Source organism: the organism of the source record quoted next, unplaced genomic scaffold, assembly GCF_019419815.1.
Source record: "Pyrus x bretschneideri cultivar Hongxiangsu unplaced genomic scaffold, Pyrus_bretschneideri_v1 Contig68, whole genome shotgun sequence".
In the NCBI taxonomy this organism is placed as follows: Eukaryota; Viridiplantae; Streptophyta; class Magnoliopsida; order Rosales; family Rosaceae; genus Pyrus; species Pyrus x bretschneideri.
In genome coordinates this window covers 1152834-1168083 of record NW_025999807.1, presented here as the reverse complement: position 1 = coordinate 1168083, position 15250 = coordinate 1152834, and the positions used below count along the sequence as shown (strand labels likewise).

At 35.8% G+C, this 15250-nt stretch overlaps 2 protein-coding genes across 2 annotated transcripts; both read left to right on the top strand.

The window, feature by feature from the left end:
- The first annotated feature begins 7489 nt into the window (after positions 1-7489).
- LOC125472239 lies at positions 7490-8509 on the top strand. Its single transcript, XM_048573432.1, has 2 exons — positions 7490-8080; positions 8141-8509. The coding sequence occupies exons 1-2, from the start codon at positions 7490-7492 to the stop codon at positions 8507-8509; spliced, it is 960 nt and encodes a 319-aa protein (XP_048429389.1).
- Positions 8510-8548: 39 nt separating this feature from the next.
- LOC125472238 lies at positions 8549-10143 on the top strand. The gene is made up of 4 exons (XM_048573431.1): positions 8549-8778; positions 8880-9509; positions 9568-9583; positions 9826-10143. Exons 1-4 carry the CDS (start codon positions 8549-8551, stop codon positions 10141-10143), a joined length of 1194 nt encoding a protein of 397 aa, XP_048429388.1.
- Positions 10144-15250: the final 5107 nt, after the last annotated feature.

Sequence of the window (15250 nt, the reverse complement as noted above, 5' to 3'; positions counted from 1 at the left end):
AGTTGAAATGTTGACAAATGAAGCCTTGGGGTTAAGGAAGTCTATTGATGAAACAACTGTTGTTCAAAAAATTTTGAGATCCTAACCCAAGAGATTTCAAGCCAAGAAGGCCTGTGATTCAAGAGTTTTAGGACCTAAATGAGATCAAGCTTGGAAAATTGGTTGGGAAACTCATCACCTATGAGATGAAGCTTAATATGGATGAAAATGACTGTAAGAAGAGAAAAGAAGTGGCCTTTCAAAGTATTGATAATAGTAAGGGTGTAAGTGATTTGTGTGGACAAACCTATGTAAAAGGCTAAATGTTTGTGTGAATATTTCTCATGCAAATTTTTGTTTAGTTTGATTGTCTGCTGCAAATTTGTATAAGATAAGGCTCACGATTTTATCATATGACTATTTAGTGAGGGCTGATATCTAAGAGGTCACCATGCACTGCAAAAATGGATCTGCATATTTGCAAGTTCCTATAAAGAACAATTGATATGTGGATATTTAGAAGGGTTCTTTTGGTAAGAGCAACATAGTCCAACACAATTTTTTTTATTGAAGTGAATACTACAAGCATGGAAGAACACCAAGTATAATGGTTTACAATGTTCAATTTTCTACTCTCTTTGAAAAGTTAACCAACTTATCATGTGGGTATTGATCAGTGTTCTAAAAATCGGCTTAAGCGGTCGCCTAGGCACTGAACGGTGTTCGACTACCGCGAGTCACTCCTAATCAATCATAAACTCAAAAAACGTAATAGACTGACGCTAGACGGAATTAGGCAAGACTAGGCGGAGCCATTTAGGTCTGGGCAGGGTTTGGACAGAGGCTAGGCAACCTAGACAGGCGTATGTGAAAGAAAAAGTGCACAAGAAGCTAAGAGATAACATGGTATTGATAATTACATTGTTTTTCTATTTTTTTTTATCATATACAATGTGATAAAAAGTGCACGAAAAGATAACAATGCTTATAGACAAGATTCAAAGCTAGTTCCCAAGTATACGAGAACAAGAACAAGTACTAAATAGTTAGGTTGTGGAATTTATAAGCTTCTGATATAAATTGATCAATTTTTTTTCTTCCATATTTGGTAGTCACAAAGAAGTAGTACAAATATAGATAATAATTGTTAACGCCACTTTCTAGGTAATAACACAAACTTGATAATAATTGATAACTAATAACTTAGTCATTCTATATTGATGTTCTTATTTGATTTCTTTATCCTAGTTACAACCTTTTGGTACTTTACTAGGCTTTTCATGCTAATTTCTAATTAGCTTAGAAATGGACAAGTAGTTGCAACTGGATCAATAAAATCAACAACTTATGAAGCAAAAGTTCATCACATGATACTTGGTCCTGACTGTTGGAAATTTTAGGTAACTGTGTGAGAGTAGAGAATATGTCTTTATACTGGCCTACAAGTGAATTTTGTATCCTAAAGGATGCTATATCTCGTATGATTGCCTAGCCATCAAAGTATATCTGAGTTGGAGGGTAGTTTTAGTTGGTATTTAGACTGGAAACTTGTATTTTGGTACAACTTGGATAAGATTGATACTTTAAGACATCAAAATTTCATTGCTTATATATTTCTTTGGAAACTCAATGTATTGTAATTTGAAGGTATGTTATAAGATTATCAATCTTTTATTCGTCTTGGTGTATTTAAACTGCTTAGAACCATATGTAACTAGTATAAATTATGGGTCAACAAATTAAAAAAGAACACAAAATTGAAAAACTAATAACAATGAATAGTGCATGTGGTTATCTTTCATATAACGAGCATAACTCGTGGTCTCTAGGAGTTTACGACACTGCCTATTACAAATCTACAACGGCATATGCCCGTGGTCATAAACGCAATTAACAACGAACAATGCTCGAGTTATGAGATATTTTACAATAGGCTTCACTTATGGTCATGCGAATCCACAACAGCGCGCATTTCATTTCTATCACAATAAGGCCCTTGGTAGAAAACTTACATTTTATACCACATCCAAGTTCTTAATGGGCAAAGCGTCCGTAAGGGATTTCTATCTACTACGGGCATCCACCACGGTAGATGAACTTTTGTATTCTAGCGATTAATAAGATAAACTATTTACACAAAAAGAAAGAAAAAAAAAACTCTAGATGCCCCAATAATTGTTGTTCATCAAGGGCGACAATAACATCTTCAAGATGTTGTAGGATGTAATAACTTGAAATTTTAAGTTTCTCGTGTTCTGTATTAGTACCCTCTTCATATGCATTAATCTCATGGGATTGTACATATGAGTGTGCTAGCATTGGAGTTGCAGACCTATTGCGGTTATTTGCAGTAGCCTCTTAAATTCATATCACATATCATGAATAAGACAAGAAATTTCACGAAAGAAACCCTAGATTCCTATGTTACCTCTCAATAATCCTCAAATAAATTGGAATCATAAATGCCACGATTATTGGTTGTTCACGAAGGGCATCAATAAGATCTTCATAATATTGAAGCATATAATACCTTGAAAGACATGATTGAGGGATATTGTTGTTATCATTTGTAAGAGATGTTGAAACCCTATTAAAAGTCGCTACACATAACACCATGAATCCCATAATTTGTATTTGATTCACCTTTCAATAATCACATACCACAATTCAATGGAATGTACCTATTATACCTGCAATAATAGGTGCATCCTCCTGATTTTGTCATCAATTACGCTAAGAGTTGCACACTATCCAATAAGCCATACCATTAGCAGTTTTGCCCTATCCAATGTGATTAGCATACAGTGGTACCCATCTTCAAACTCATCATCCACACGAGTCTTCATGGGTGCTCTAAATTCATACCAAATATCATAAATGAGACCACATTATTTACCGAAAAAAAAAACCTAGATTCCTATGCTACCTCTCGATAAGTCTCGAATGACTTGGAATCATAAACCTTGTGATTGTTGATTTTTCTCGAAGGGCTTCAATAACATCTTTTCAATTTTGTAAGATCTGATAACTTGAAAAGCATTATTGAGGGATATAATTGCTATCATTTGTAAGAGATGCTGAAATTCTATAAGAAGTCGTCATACATATACAATGGCAACATATCAAAACCATGAGCACCATAATTTTTATTTGATTCAACTTTTAGTAATCACTTTGAAATCACAACTCAATGGAATGTAACTACCATACTTGAAATAATATGTGCATTCCCCTAATCTTGCTTATGTAGAGATTATTTGAGCAACACTTGCATATATGGGCTTAAAGCAAATCCATGAAATTCAAGGCCTAATGGATGATTAACTAAGACTCTTCGCAAAATGGAAAGAGGAAAGTTTGAGCTTTCATACCTTTGAAGCTCATCCTTGTGTTCACAAGGAAGTCACCCAAGTGAAGGGCCTTCAAGTACTGTCATTTTTCCACACCAAGGATTGCAATATGTCATGGCTGCCTAAGCTAAGTAGTAGTAAGACAACCTATTCAATTACAACTATAGTGCAATAAGATCATATTTCTATAATTCAATACTCTTGACCACATTGTTTCATTGATAGTTAATTTCATGTTTACTATCCATTGTGATTCTTCTCAATATGATTCTAGTGAATATGATTTGGAACATTCTTCCTCGTATTATGTGCTTTGGCCAAAGACTCTCGGAACCATATCTTAGAGTATTCTCCTTCCACTATGGAAGGTTAGAGATACCTTGTTGTACACTCACATGTCTCTATGAATAAATCAATGACCTAACAATGCTAGGAACATACCCAAGATGAGGAGTGTACTCTCATAGTGTGTCAGGCGGTGTGTACAAGGCCCGGGAATCTTGGTTCCCCACGAGGTTACATTTTCAAATGCTCAAAGACGTACACATAAGGCATATGTGGTCTCTCAGGTCAAAGAACTAATTTTCATTATTGCAACTAATTGGTTCTTAAATGACATTTAAGTTAGAACTCTTTGTTGATCGATGTTCTGTATACTCAACATCCTTTGAAGCACCTATGTGTTTGTCATAGTGTCTAACATTAACGACTTGAGACTAATCATACTCTCAATTGAGTTGACATAACACATAGAAGGCTTAACGGATTGTCAATGCTTAATTGACAATCTTATGGCTATGAACCTTTTAGGAATGAACACAAGAGAAAGACCTCATTGATCTAACTTTCCTAGATCACTTTTTCCATAGATTGATTACATTCCTTGGATCCTGTAGTTGATTAAACACATAGCACACAAATAGTGATTAACAATAAACATTTCTCTTCCATTAAAATAAAAAGAGTTTAACAAAATAAGTATTCCAAAAGTCATTACATGTGACAGTCAAGCTTGAGAATCTTCCACTTGATAAGTACCAAATTTAGACCACTTAGATCACTTCTACAAATCTCCCACTTGACAAAAGTAAGTGTTCCAAAAGCTATTACTCAGACACTTCTTTAAGGGCATACTTCTAATAATCTCCCACTTGCACTCAAAGCCATCTACCCATGTATTGAACACCAATCTTTTCCATGTGATGATCAAGCTAGACTTGTGACATTGGCTTAGTCAGTGTATCTGCTGATGCAACCATGAGAATGTTGACTTTCCCTTCGGCAACATATCATCTAATGATGGTATCCGCTATTACTCACACTCTCTAGCAATTGCCCACATGTTTGTATCCACTATTTGATGGTATAGTATTTTTATGGCCTCATGTGTTTTATGAGATTAAATTGCAATAGATAACACACTAAAGTCAAGGCATGTCGGAGGAAGAAATGTAAAAATTGTATTCAACTTGAAGATGAATTACTTATTAAAGAAATATGTCCAATCTAATGTCTCACATCGAACATAAGACCTCTCACTTACAAGTGATGAGGAATACTACTAGACTGTAGTACTAAGTAGTTTTTAATGCTTTTAATTAGTTAATATTAATGCTTTTTAAAGAAAGAAAAAAGCTTAAAGGGTGGATTCAAGAATTGGTGGTGGTTGATGGGTCGTGTCGTGTAGGATTGGGTTGTTGGGGAAGAAGATGAAGATTGAAGGGTGGGGCTCTAAGGAGTTAGAGAGAGATGCAGATGCAGATTGAAGGGTGGGCTCACTTGGCATAAAAGCTTATTTTCTTATTTTTAATTGATTTTTTTTATAATTTTTTTTAATCAATGTGGACAAATTTAACTACCACGTCGTCAATTAACAAATAACCTAACAAAAATTTTAACGGATGTAAGAATTTAAATGAAATAATAAGTAAACATATAAAATTGAAATATTCTAAAGATATCATACAAGGTTACAATTAAAATGTAATTTACCCTTTGAAATTGGAACAGTGATAGTTGCTCACGAAAGAAGTGGTCCGAATAGCTGATAAGCTCATATCTATATATATTTTACATCAAATTCACTTGTCTTTTCTTAGTTAGTTCCTTATATTTTTGAGCTATTTACTTTGTTTTTGTGTTTTGTAGGATTTGTCAAGTAAAGAAAAGAAAAATAGCACAAGTGGAATTTTAAGTAACAAATTCGTCAAAACTGCCTGTGCACGTCAGCTGACTTTGGAAGCAAGTTGCGGACAGCTCAGAATGAATTAGAGAATTAGCCTTATATTCTTGGAAAGCTACGGATGTCTATTTTCTGGAGCATTTCACGGATTGTTAATATCACTTTTCTAGAAAAAGTTATAGCCGTTTTAACACTGAAAGGTTCCCAAGAGGCTGAGCAGTTCGTAACTGACAAGAAAGCATTAAAAGCAATAAATCCCATAAAACTAACAGCCAAAAACTGATGCAGCCAAGAACAAGCCAGCTAACACCTATTCAAATATCAGAGGAAATGGAAAATTAAGTGAGAGTAATGGGCATTAAGGCTGCCCAAAGAGTTACAATTGTTTTAGTATTTCCTCTCACTTATTGTCATCACTAAATGGCTGTTAGTGGGGTGAGTTATGGAGAAAAAACTATGGCAACAGAAAAGAAGAAAAGGGCTACAGGTTGTAGCAGCAAAGAGGGAAAAAAAAGGTGAAAAAAAGATAGAAAAAAAAAGAAGGAAAGCAAGGAAAAAAGGCAAGGCTGCTGCGTTGGGGAAGGAAGGAAATGAAGGAGGAAATCTTGGCATTCTCTTCTTTCGGTTTTATCTTCTCAAACTCATGTCTTTCTTTTGGTTTAATTTGAGAATTATGTGTAACTAATTTTTAGTAGTTAGGGGCTGTTTTGAAGCCCCGAATATGATTGCAAGTTTGTTATGACATTTCGTTTGAATTACTTTTATGAATGGATGAAAATTGATTCACTACTTGTCTCATTGATGAATTTTTTATGTGTTTTCTATGGATGCATACTTAGTAAGCATATTTAGGATTCTAATACTATGAATATGTGTGTGCCTGCCCTTGTCGAATGAGGACCTACATATGTTCTAGAGTAGTACTTGTTAATTGTGATTAACATTTGAACCAATTTCTAGGATTAGTAAGACAACGCTAGTACTTACGATGCCTTGTGATGACTCAAACTCTTTTCGTTCTTGATGATTTCTACTTGTTAAATCTATGAACACACCATTCGAGATTGCATGTTAGGGACTAAGTTAAGTTGAAAACGCCATTCTCTTAACATACTACATAAGAAAGAGTAATAGGTTGAGTTCAAACATTGAGCCAACTTGAGCATCTTCATCCAAAAATGAAAGGAATTTGAATGAAACATAACATGTTTGCATGATTATTTGGTGGTGGATAGCAATTCCCCTAACTCGTTTTTCTTAATTTGTGAACTACTTAAAAATCTGTCTCTGTCTTGTTTTTGTTTGATTTAATTTAAATATCAAATCAACTCCAAAAATCCCAAAAATTTGTGTGAGTATAGCTCTATGTGTCTAGTATATGCATATAAAATTTCGTAGACTTTAGATAAGTGTAAATTGGTCTAATAATTATTTTTCGGTGGCTGGTCAGTAGGGACAACAGCCCAGTTTTTGTGACATTCTAAGTAGTTAGATAAAACAATCTTCTGCGGGAAAGACCCTTATTTTCATATGCTACAATTGATAAATCTTATCGTTAATAAGGAAAATTAATAGGACATTTGTGTGCTACTTTGTGGTATGCTTTTAATCCTATCAAATTTTTGGCACCGTGTCGCCGGGGATTGTTATTTCTAATTACTTATTTTTTATTGTTTTCTTTTCTTTTCTAATTAGTGTTTTTGTTTTTGTTTCAGGTACTCTTCGTAGTATATGCATACTCAAAGGTCCAAGAGCATTGATCTAGCTTCCTACGATCCTGAGGTTGAACAAACACTTCGAAAGCTTCGAGGAACAATCAAGCAGAGGCGTGCATCAATGTCTTTACCACCATCTTCTCCACCACATTTGAGTTCGGAAGAGGAGGAAGAACCACAAGAAGGCATGGCTGATAACCGTACTCTGAGGGAGTTAGCAACGCCAAATACAGATCAACAACCATTGTGCATCACATATCCAAATGCAGAAGGAGGATTTGAGCTTAAGTCCTGGCATGATTCACTACTTGCCTAAGTTCCATGGCTTCTCAACAGAGGTTGCCAACAAGCATCTCATGGAGTTTCATGTGGTATGCTCGGGAATGAGACTAGCCAATATGGATGAGGAGCAAGTCAAGTTGAGGGCATTCCCATTTACATTAGAAGCTAAGGCAAAGGAGTGGATTTACAATTTACCTCCAGGATCAATGAACACATGGAACCAGGTGAAGCAAGCATTCTTGGAGCAATATTTTCCGGCCACAAAAGCTATAAGCATAAGGAAAGACATATGTGCAATCCGACAACAACATGGAGAGCCCTTTGGAGATTACTATGAGCGATTCACACATTTGGTTGCATCTTGTCCTAATCATCAAATTTTAAAGCATCTTTTAATACAAGATTTTTATGAAGGATTGTGTGGTACTGATCGTGTAATGTTTGATGCAGCAAGTGGAGGAGCATTCATGGACAAGACACCAACAAATGCTAAGGCATTATTAAAGAACATTGCTGGCAATACACGACAATTTGGAGGGAGAGATGAGCTACCTCTTAAGAAAGTTAACGAGGTAAGTGCTAACTCTAGTATTGAATTACAATTAGCTAACTGGACTAATCTTGTGCAACAGGTTATGGTGGCTCCAAAACAGGTGTGCGGTGTTTGTTCAATGATGGGACATGCCACGGATATGTGCCCTTCGTTAATGGATCAAGGTGGTCTTGAGCAAGCTAATGCGTTAGGAGGGTTTCAAGGGCAACAAAGACAAAAGTATGATCCATACTCCAACAACTATAACGCAGGGTGGCGCGATCATCCACACTTAAAGTGGAACAATCAAGACAATGGACAACAATCTGTTCCCAACAACTATAACCGTCCACCTGGCTTCTTTCAAGCAAGATCGCAGACACTATTTCAGCCTCAACAACAACAAGCTCCAAGTAAGTCTCTTGAGGATTTAATTGCTTCTTTAGCTAACTCTACTCAATCTCATTAACAGAAAATAGACAAAGCAATTGAAAACCTTGAGCGCCAAATGAGTCAGTTAGCAAGTTTGATGGGGCAACAACACCAACCAGGAAGGTTGCCTAGCCAAACCATGGTGAATCCAAATGCGGAGCAGATGAATGTTGTGACTTTAAGGAGTGGAAAAGAAGTTTTTGAGCAGCCAAGGATGCAAAAGAGGACTAGAAAAGATACAAATGAGCAAGGGGAGCAACAAACCAAAAATCTTGAGCAAGATGAGGCTTCAACAGAAACTGAAAAGTCTCCTAAAGATACAGAATTGAACAAAAAAGATTCTGATAAGGTAAGAAAAGAAGTTCAAAATTCATTTACTCATGTGTCCCTATTCCTTTTCCTCGTAGGTTTATGAAGTCTAAGAAAGAGCAAACTGATAAAGAAATCTTGGATACTTTCCGAAAAGTCCAAGTGAACTTACCTCTTTTAGATGCCATAACACAAGTGCCCAAGTATGCAAAGTTCCTTAAAGAGCTTTGTACGAACAAGAGAAGATTCAATGATCAAGAAACTGTGGCATTAAGCGAGGAACTATTAGCTGTTTTGCAGAGAAAGCTACCATTGAAGTTGAAGGATGTCGGTAGCTTTACCATTCCATGTGTAATTGGAGGGAAAGAGTTTGGGAAAGCATTGTGTGATTTGGAGGCATCCATCAATCTGATGCCATATTCGGTGTATGAATCACTAAACCTTGGAGACTTGAAGGAAACAAAGGTAGTAATCCAGTTGGCAGATCGTTCAAATAGATATCCCAAAGGCCTATTGGAGGATGTACTTGTGCAAGTGAATGAGCTTATTTTTCCCGCTGATTTTTTTGTTCTTGAGATGGAACATGACCCTATGCCTACTGCACTTCCTTTTATATTGGGAAGACCATTCCTTAGAACGGCGCGTACGAAGATTGATGTCTACGATGTTACTTTAACCATGGAAATTGATGGAGAAAGAGTCAAGTTCAAAATCTTCAATGCTATGAGGTACCCTAGTGATTTTGAATCTTGTTTGTCTATTGATGCGTTTGACTATTTTGTGTAGGATTGTTTTAATGAAGGTGTGGGACAAGATAATTTAGAAAAGGCATTAGTGCATAGCATTACACATGGAAAACTTAATTATTCTGAGCACATTGAAGAAGAATTAATCCAAACAGTGGCAGCCCTTGAGTCTTTTTCACCAATTCGTGGTAAGTCTTCTTCCTATTTTATTTCTCTTCTTACTTCTAACGAAAAAATTCTTCCTTCTGCGATTCAGGCACCCAAATTGAAGCTTAAACCGATTCCTGAACATTTGAAGTATGCATTTTTGGGAGAGGATGAAACATTACCGGTCATCATATCATCACAACTCATAGCAGAAGAAGGGGAGAAACTGATCTGGGTACTGAAGGATCACAAAACTGCCATAGCTTGGAGCATTGTAGATATCAAAGGTATAAATCCAACTACATGTATGCATAGGATTCTGCTTGAGGAAGGTGCAAAACCTACAAGGGAAGCTCAACGCCGTTTGAACCCACTCATGATAGAGGTCGTCAAGAAAGAGGTTATCAAGTTTCTTGATGTTGGCATCATATATCCTATCTCGGACAGCAAGTGGGTGAGCCCTGCTTAAGTAGTTCCAAAGCGATCCGGAGTCACAGTTGTTAAGAATGAAGCTAGTGAGCTAGTGCCTACATATGTGCAAAATAGTTAGAGAGTCTGTACAGACTATTGGAAGATAAACAGCACCACACGCAAGGATCACTTTCCAGTTTTATTCATTGATCAAATGTTAGAAAGGTTAGCTGGTCATTCTCATTATTGATTTCTTGATGGCTATTCTGGATATAATCAAATTGCAGTTGCTCCGGAGGATCAAGAAAAGACGGCTTTCACATGTCCATTTGGCACATTTGCATACCGGAGGATGCCGTTTGGACTTTGCAACGCCCCTGCCACATTTCAAAGGTGTATGGTAAGTATCTTTTTTGATATGATTGAAAAAAATAATTGAAGTGTTCATGGATGATTTTTCAGTTTATGGTGATTCTTTTGATACATGTCTACATAATCTGTCCCTAGTTTTAAAACGTTGTCAAGAAACTAATCTGGTCTTAAATTGGAAAAATGTCATTTCATGGTTTCGCATGGATTAGTTCTAGGGCATATCATATCTGAAAATGGAATTGAAGTTGATAAATCTAAAGTAGAACTTGTTAGTTCTTTATCCCTCCCTACTACTGTCAGGGAGATTCGTTCTTTTCTTGGACATGCAGGTTTCTACCGTAGGTTTATGAAGGACTTTTCAATGATTTCTAGACCTGTGCCATTTTCTTCAAAAGGATGCAACATTTGATATGAATGAAGAGTGTGTGGTAGCATTCAACAAACTTAAGAGTTGTTATCCATGGCTCTTGTGATCATGCCACCAGATTGGAGTTTACCTTTCGAGTTAATGTGTGATGCTTCAGATTATGCTGTCGGTGTAGTTCTAGGACAAAGTGTCAACAAAGTGCCACATGTCATCTATTATGCATCACGAACACTCAATGATGCACAGTTGAATTATTCAACAACAAAGAATGAGCTTCTAGCTGTTGTATTTGCTTTAGAAAAATTTAAATCTTATCTGATTGGAACTAAAGTTATTGTGTTTTCTGACCATGCAGCTTTGAAGTATTTACTCACAAAAAAAGATGCAAAACTGTAATTCATTCGATGGATACTTCTGCTTCAAGAGTTTGACTTGGAGATCAAGGATAAGAAAGGGAGTGAGAATGTTGTAGCAGATCATCTTACCAGACTTATGCACTCAAACACAGAGGAACATTTCATCCCTTTACGTGAAAGTTTTCCGGATGAGCAATTGTTTTCATTAAAGGTTACTGACCCTTGGTATGCAAATATTATCAATTACAAGGTCACCAAAAAGATTTCGGATGATTTTACACGTGCTCAGAAAGATAAGCTTGTCAAAACCGCCAAATACTACGAGTGGGATAATCCTTATTTGTGGAAATATTGCCCTGATCAATTGATTAGAAGGTGTGTCCCTGAATCTAAGTTTAAATCTATTCTAACTTTTTGTCATTCTTATGCATGTGGCGGCCCTTTTGGAGCAAAGAGGACAACCCTTAAGGTGTTAGAAAGTGGTTTTTATTGGCCTAGTTTGTTTAAGGATGCGTACGAGTTTTATGCAACATGTGATCGTTGTCAACGAACAGGTAACTTGGGCCCAAGAAATCAAATGCCACAAACTTCTATTTTGATTGTTGAGATCTTTGATGTGTGGGGCATTGATTTCATGGGATCTTTTCCATCTTCAAATGGTTTTCTTTACATTTTATTGGCTGTGGATTATGTTTCTAAATGGGTGGAAGCGAAAGCCACCAAAACTAATGATTCAAAAGTTGTTTCAGATTTTATTAAGACTAATATCTTTGCAAGATTTGGGACACCTAGAGCAATCATTAGAGATGGAGGGAGTCACTTTTGCAATAGAACATTTGAAGCGTTGCTTAGGAAGTACAATGTCACACATAAGGCGTCTACACCTTATCATTCGCAAACTAGTGGTCAAGCAGAAGTATCAAACTGTGAGGTCAAAAAATTCTGGAGAAAACTGTGAGTCCTAGTAGGAAGGATTGGAGCATGCGCTTAAGCTATGCATTGTGGGCTTATAGGACTGCTTATAAGACTCCTATTGGAATGTCCCCATTTCGATTAGTTTATGGGAAACCATGCAGTCTTCCAGTAGAATTAGAACACAAAGCTTATTGGGCGATCAAAGCCTACAACATGGACATGAGTGTTGTCGGATAGTAGAGGAAGCTTCAATTGAATGAGTTAGATGAAATCCGGAATGATGCATACGAGTCTAGTCGAATATACAAGGAGAAATCAAAGGCATTTTATGACAAGATGATATTAAGGAAGAGCTTTGCCATTGGACAAGAAGTTCTTCTATTTAATTCTCACCTTCGGTTATTTCCAGGTAAGCTCCGTTCTAGATGGATTGGTCCGTTTGTTATAACTAATATTTTTCCTCATGATGCAGTGGAAATTCAAAGTGCAAAGACCAGAAATGTGTTCAAAGTGAATGGACATAGACTCAAACCATATTACGAGTCTTTTGCGGAGCATGATGTGGAGGTTGTACCCCTCCAAGAACCAGCTTCCCTTGAATGATTACTCTTGGTACTGTCCGGCTGCGGACGTAAAAACAAGCGCTTATTAGGAGGCAACCCAATATTTCTATTCATTGTCTTTTTATGTCATTTTCAATTTTTCGTTTGTTTTTTTCTGAGTTTTCTTGCGTGCTAAGCTGAATTATTTATTTTCTTTGTAGGAATCTTTGGTTATGTCCACCCTTGGAGTTGATTGCAGAATTGAAGTTTGGGGGTCATCACTTGATTTTATTGCAAATTGGGGAAGTTTTCAGTCCAAATGCTTTATTTTGTTTCTTACTATTTTATTTTATTTTTATTTTATGCATTATTGTGTTTTATGACATTGGGGACAATGTCCAGTTTAAGTTTGGGGGTAAGGATTGAAAAAATGACCAAATTGAAAATTTTCGTCCCTTTGACAAAGAATTGGTTTCATTTGTTTCCTTGTTGTTGTTTTTTTTTTGTTTTCTTAATTAGTTTTGTTGACTCTAAAAAAATAAAAAATAAAAAAAAACTAAAAAAAAAAAGAGAGAAAATTCTAAAAATGAAAAATTCAAAAATAGTGTTATTTTCTTTATTGTTTTGAATTAGATTTTTGTTAGTTTCCTGACCCAATGATATAACAGGATTGAATTTGAACCACGGTGATCAAGAACTTAGTAAGCATGTATTGTGTGAAATTCCTTATTCTCTTGTTAGTTTTGTACATGTTTAATCATCTTTGAAAAACCAAAAGCACATAGCCTTGTTGATGTGAAACTAAAGCATGATTTAAAGCTTCATATGTGAACATAGTGACCATATACAACCTATGTGAGTTTTTGAGCCTATTGAAAGTGTGTGCATTTTTCATACACTCCTATTCTTTCATGTGTGATGAACTTATGTGACTTACATCTCTAGAACTTGCGTAACGATCTTTCGAAATGTTTGTCATTGATTGCATGAACTTGAAAAGGATAGAAGCATTATGTTTATCACCATAGCCCAAATAAGCATGTTTCCTAAAGAAAAATGATATCATTAGATTGCCAATTTGAGCCGTATATGTTAAGCCTTTTATTTCTTATCACCAGATATGTCTGCCCTTATACCTTAAACATTTTTCCTTACCCTTTCCAAGCTAGCTAGTGAGCAATGTGAGATTGTCTTATGAGAAATGTTTGTGAAGTACTTTGAAGGAGTTTGGCAAAAGAATAAGTGTGGGGGTCTTTCATGTTTGTATTTAGTTATGTGCAAAAATTGGTTTTAAAAAAAAAAAATTGAAGAAGAAGAAGAAAAAAAGAAAAATTGTATACAAAGAAAATAAAAAGTTTAGGGGTGTGATTGGAGGTATTAGTAGAGTGGTTGGAGAGCTTGAGTTCTTATAAATCTCAACAAGAGAATTGCTTACAATGTAGCTTGGAACTTGTGTTTACCTATCCTTTCATTTCTATAACCCTCTCCCTAAGCCTCATTACAACCAATAAGAGTCCTCTTTATTTTAGTTTTGCAATTATGATTGTGGAGATGAGATCTTTATGCAAGCTTATGGTAGATCTTTCACATTTGATTCTTTAAGCGAAACACGTTAAACTAAACATATGTGTGATTGAGTGTATGTCCCATGAGAAGGTCACTAGTTTGAATGTGGTGTTTTAAAACAAAACTTGAAATTGCATTAGCATGGCTATTACACACACTACACTTCAAGGATGATTAAAAGGTAGTTGTTAACATTTGAATAACGAAGATGAGCTTGGATTAGCTTGTTTGATGCTAGCTAAGGTTCTTGATGATTTGTTTTCTTGAACGAAATTCTATGAGGGTCACATAGGGGGAAGCTAATGTTTTTCATGTTGCTATTTTTTCATGTTTTCATTGTTTTGCTCAAGGACTAGCAAGAGCTAAGTGTGGGGGTATTTGATAAGCTCATATCTATATATATTTTACATCAAATTCACTTGTCTTTTCTTAGTTAGTTCCTTATATTTTTGAGCTATTTACTTTGTTTTTGTGTTTTGTAGGATTTGTCAAGTAAAGAAAAGAAAAATAGCACAAGTGGAATTTTAAGTAACAAATTCGTCAAAACTGCCTGTGCACATCAGCTGACTTTGGAAGCAAGTTGCGGACAGCTCAGAATGAATTAGAGAATGACCCTTATATGCTTGGAAAGCTACGGATGTCTATTTTCTGGAGCATTTCGCGGATTGTTAATATCATTTTTCTAGAAAACGTTATGGCCGTTTTAACACTGAAAGGTTCCCAAGAGGCTGAGCAGTTTGTAACTGACAAAAAAACATTGAAAGCAATAAATCCCATAAAACTAACAGCCAAAACTGATGCAGCCAAGAACAAGCCAGCTAACACCTATTCAAATATCAGAGAAAATAGAAAATTAAGTGAGAGTAATGGGCATAAAGGCTGCCCAAAGAGTTACAATTGTTTTAGTATTTCCTCTCACTTATTGTCATCACTAAATGGCTGTTAGTGGGGTGAGTTATGGAGAAAAAATTGTGGTAGCAGAAAAGAAGAAAAGGGCTACAGGTTGCAGCAGCAAAGAGGGAAAAAAAAGGTGAAAAAAAAGATAGA